This window comes from Apis dorsata, unplaced genomic scaffold (assembly GCF_000469605.1).
Source record: "Apis dorsata unplaced genomic scaffold, Apis dorsata 1.3 scaffold_85, whole genome shotgun sequence".
Lineage (NCBI taxonomy): Eukaryota > Metazoa > Arthropoda > Insecta > Hymenoptera > Apidae > Apis > Apis dorsata.
This window is the reverse complement of record NW_006263383.1, coordinates 249761-254705: the sequence shown is the minus strand read 5'-3', so window position 1 is coordinate 254705 and position 4945 is coordinate 249761. Positions and strand designations below refer to the sequence as shown.

At 28.0% G+C, this 4945-nt stretch overlaps 2 protein-coding genes across 9 annotated transcripts in view; one reads left to right on the top strand and one right to left on the bottom strand.

Annotated features, from left to right (window-relative positions):
- Positions 1-60, top strand: part of LOC102675898 (transcriptional regulator ovo-like) — a 27386-nt gene extending 27326 nt beyond the window's left edge. For all 5 annotated transcript variants that reach the window (XM_006611208.2, XM_006611209.2, XM_006611206.2 and 2 more), the window contains exon 11: positions 1-60. This exon is cut by the window's left edge and continues 55 nt beyond it. The gene's annotated coding sequence lies outside the window, so the exon portion shown is untranslated.
- Positions 61-2865: 2805 nt separating this feature from the next.
- The window catches only part of LOC102674953 (glutamine-dependent NAD(+) synthetase), a 14263-nt gene continuing 12183 nt past the window's right edge, over positions 2866-4945 (bottom strand). For 3 of the 4 annotated variants that reach the window (XM_006611196.1, XM_031508401.1, XM_031508400.1), the window contains exons 8-14: positions 4859-4945; positions 4472-4776; positions 4191-4399; positions 3866-4091; positions 3622-3798; positions 3439-3541; positions 2866-3158 (exon numbers count right to left, since the gene is read on the bottom strand). The exon at positions 4859-4945 ends at the window's right edge or, in 2 of these variants, runs on beyond it. In XM_006611196.1, coding sequence (XP_006611259.1) covers positions 3130-3158; positions 3439-3541; positions 3622-3798; positions 3866-4091; positions 4191-4399; positions 4472-4776; positions 4859-4945 — 1136 coding nt within the window. In that variant the 3' untranslated portion in view covers positions 2866-3129. Of the gene's footprint in view, positions 3159-3228; positions 3542-3621; positions 3799-3865; positions 4092-4190; positions 4400-4471; positions 4777-4858 lie in introns of all 4 variants that reach the window. The other variant, XR_004149706.1, reaches the window with a different exon arrangement.

Sequence of the window (4945 nt, the reverse complement as noted above, 5' to 3'; positions counted from 1 at the left end):
TATATATATATATATATGTACACGCGTATATGTATAGACTATGATATATATTTTAGATTATAGAAAAAAAACACAAGTCAGTCGTAAAGAATTACACCTGAAAACTCGGATTGAACGTTTCAGGAATGATGATTATTTCTTCTCGTTGATAAGATTTTTTTGCACGAGATGGGATACCAATTGATTTATTTCGAACGATTTTTTTTTTTTTTTCTTTTTAGCGATGCACGGCAAGTTACGTTGCTTTCCGACTTAGAAGGTGAAAAATTATGTAGAAATATCTGATATTAGAGATATTTCAGAGATATGTCAGATATTTCTCAAATTTTTGTTACACCGAGATAACGATACTTCTTTGATGAACATATCGTGTCTCGAAGTAATTGTTTCTTATTTTTAATCGTTGCGTTCCTCGTTTTGACTGATGCGTTCGGGGAAACATATTGCGGAAATGAATTTTTTTTTTTTAGTAGATGACTAATGCACCTTGGGAAATCTGTGATATAAGACACGATTTTACTCATTACTCCAAGATTTCGCTTTTTGCACTTTGGTTCTTTCATGGGGTACGCACCGATATAATGGAGTGAGATTACACACATAAATATACATTTTTTTGAATTCACATTAAATAATTGATATTTTTTTATTGTTTTTGACTTCAATACGATTTATACTTTTAAAATATCAAAATTTTTACTAAAAAAAATTAAGCAAAAAGTGTACATTTACAAATATTTAAGGCTTCCACTATCTAATATAATATTGCAATATAATATCACAATATGAATAGTATAAAAATAATTTTTCGAATGTAAACGGTAAATTTGAAACATCATTTTAAAAAATCCATTCCGATTATTTTATTATTATTATTATATATATATATATAAATATATTTATTGGCACATAGTATACTTTCTAAAGCGATACAAATTATATCAGAAAAACTAGATTTTGATTATCATATAGTTATGTATACACATACACAATGGGATTTCGTGCAATTCTGCGGTGGTAGGACATATGTTAATTTGGGTTACACATGGTTCAATATGCAATAGCAGACACATGTAAATCAATTCTCGACTCGACTTGTTGTTAAAGAAATGATTCTTTTTCAGTAAAATAATTTGACAAATTAAATTTCAATTATATGCATAATGATAATAATGATAATGACAACCTGGTAACAAACCGAATTTTAGTCCACGAAACGGGTATATAACTTTCTTTTTAGGAATGAATCGGGTGCTGACTTGAAGTACACGATCAATATAATATTTGTATAAATTGCAATCTTAATTTTGTAAACAAATCGATTAATAGTAAAAACGAAAATTAGATTCTAAAGAAATTAATGTAATATTGAAATATAAAAGAAAGAAATATAAGAAATATATACATAAAAAAAATTGCTAGATTTCTTGAAATAGGTAAAAGATGATATATTTGAGGTATACGTGATGTATAGTATAATTTAAGTCTGATTTAAGAAATATTAGATTAAAATACGTGGAATTTGCAAAAATTTCATAATTTTTAAGCACATCATACGTTAATTTTTTTACATAACTAAAAATGAATAAAAGCTGAAATAAATACAACGAAAAATGGTTTAAAGTGTACGTATTAGAATTATTTTCTAATTTTTCAAATAATGTTAAGCTTCAGCTAATTTGTGTAAATAGTTTCATAAAAATTTTCAAGATATATTTTATCTTCGAAATCTTTTTTAAATTTATTTTATAGTATACTGAATGAAAATATATTGTGGTGGATTGTATATAGTAACTATTAATTGGGTTGCACGAGATGAAATAGAGTTTTAATCTTTGATTATTCAGTACCTTTTTTTCGTATTGATAATGTATACATATTTTATCCGCGTTGTGCCCCTTGAGAATACTCGAAAATAAAATATATATTTCTCGTCGCAATCTTTTTATTATCTAGAATATTATTTTATTATGTATTATTATTATTATTATTAATTATTATTATCATTATTATTATTATTAATTATTATTATTAATAATGTTATTTCAATTATGATTATTTAATTTACGTCCAGTATTGTCCAAACTATTAGCTTAGATATTTTTATTATCATTATCAATAGAAATTTCCATTTATACTTGCTACCATTTACACCAATATTTACCAATAATTATTCATCTTGATGTTTTAACTTGTCAAGATTATCACCGCCTAGTATATTGTAATGTTTAATATTATAATATTATTGATATATTAATAATTTTGATTATATTGACATTATTAATAATATATAAATATATATTTATATATATATTATCTATATATATATATATATATACATATATACATAATATATATATATATGTATTACATGTATAGATACATATATATATAAATAAAAATAAATATATATCGTCGTTATCATTGTCTACAAGAACGACTATTTTTCTTCCTTGTTACACGAAAAACCGAGGATTGGTACAGTGCGCCATGTACGTTTAAATTTTTGAATGAGTGTCAAATTGTACATATGACTCGCTAATACACGAGTTATATAGTATGCATGGAGATAAAATGCACATGATTGTTTAATATATTGTGTATATCGCATTTTAAAAAAGTTGAAGAAACATTAAACTATCTAAATCAAGATATCGATCTAGGTTCTCAATCCATTTGTCATTTATTGATGCTATCATATGAAATGCGGTTACACGCTGTCTGTGTAGAAATGGAAAAGATAATAAAAGTAACATTAATTGCGTTTATTCCCGCAACTAAATTTATTTTTAATTAATTTTTAATTGTTTTTACCTTATTTATAAAATGATTCGAAGAAGGATATTATAAAAATTAATTACACAATTTGCATAAATATACGTTTACTCACATTTAGTTGCATTAATATAATACAATCTGTAAATTATATGATCCTTCCAGTTACGAGTTTCCTCACGATAAAGTGTAGCCAAATTTTCTTTGTAGAAAGATCTTTAATGTGTGAAACAGCGTCGATGCAATGAAGAATTCGTCGATTGTACGAACAGTCGGTTAGCAAGCTTGTGTTTCGATGCATTTGCAAGGCTGCAATATCAAAATGATAAGAGACAGAGAGAGCTACTGCTACGGTTAAACTACTACTCCAGGATGTGTTTTATCTGCAACAAAGAATGATGCCGATGTGTGATGATTTTTCGGTAGAGATGAAGAACAAACAAGTATGCGCACGGTGGGTCAAAATTACTGGGTGGTCGTTTGTCGGCAGCCCGTTCGACTTTCCGGAATCGATGATCTTATTCGTCGATCAACGCTGTTTAGCTCGATAAATACGCAAGGAAATCATTCTCTTAGAGATGATTTCACAATGCTTTTGTCTTCTCCACGATTCGAGCTTGGTCAGCGATAATGTACACTTTTTTTTTTGGTTTATTTACTCACTACTAATTACGGAGCTGAGCATCATGTATCTGGGCTTCATCGGTACCTTTGGCGCATCCTTTTGACCTCTCGGTGATTTCTCTTCGTTGAGAAAACGTTTCACCTATAATAAATTGATTTTTTTGCTAAAAAATCATCTTGACTTTATTTTAGATATATATTTTACATTCTAGCATAATTAACCTGTTCATCAATTGCATTAAATTGCCATTTCCATGTATGATTGTATAAAAAAGGTCGATGATCAAATCTGTTATCGTCAGGACTATAACTTTCTGCATGACAGGATGGTGTTAAGATAGTCATTTTATGCCGATTTATTGCATAACATCTATAAAAGTGTTTCACTTTATCCGCTACCTATAAATGAATCCAAATTTAAAAATGTTGATACATTTTGTAGTGACAAGGACTAATAATTAGTTACTTCTTTTGAAGTACATTTATCCCACATATGGACAAGTCTACAAAACATAGTGAAGGGTCCAGCACAATCTTGTTTTCTTAAACGTCCAAAAATACCAAGTTCCTGGTATGTCATACCCATATCAATTTCATCAAGCTGTGCAAGTTGCCCTGCTTGAAGAGGCTCTAATTCTGCAGTTGGAGGAGCATCCAAAATATTATCTAAAGCCGTTATTCCATGTTTTTTCCTAAAACAGAATTAATAATTGTTCATATATATATTTAAAAAATAAAGTTTTTAAAAAATATTAATTTACTAATTATTAAAATATTATTAAAATATTAACCTAAAGTAAGAAAGAAACGATTTTAAATCATTCTTTGCTATTCCACCAATAGGATTGATATCAGCACTACTACAATCATATTTAGTGAAGTATCCTCGAAGCGCCTCGTCAACATTACTGCTTCCTAATACTAGAAGACCACCTGGTCGTCCTCTAACCCAGAGCATCAATTGGGCAAACAAATAAGATATTACCATTCTTAAACGAGCCTTAAAAAAATTATAATAATTTAAAACTTATTTATTTTCTTCTTATAAAAATTATAAAAAATTGAAACTAACTTGTATATTTTGTAGAGCTAAATTTTCTCTAGGAGATCCTCCTTGCACTTTAAATCTTGGTGTTAACTTAGCGACTTGTTGGAAAATGGATAAAATAGCAGATACAGCAGCATCAATAATTATACTATGATGATAAGAACCAATTTGGTTAGCAAGTTCGGCAGCTCGTGTTTTTGTTTCAGCAGATGAGTTTTCAGTTGCCATATAGCATGTGACTAGAAGAATATTGCATAGTTGTTTTGGATCAGTTGGCACATATTCAAAGTCACCAACTATTTTCCTGATGTCAGATAATACCTGTAGATCTAATCAATCATTTATTAAATATATCCTTACGATTAGAAAAATAATAATATATATAATAATATGTATAAACAATTATAATACCTCCTTTTTTAACAGAGTTCACTATCATATCACACATAGAATAAACCATACATGCTGATGAAGCTGAATCAACACCACCACTCAAAG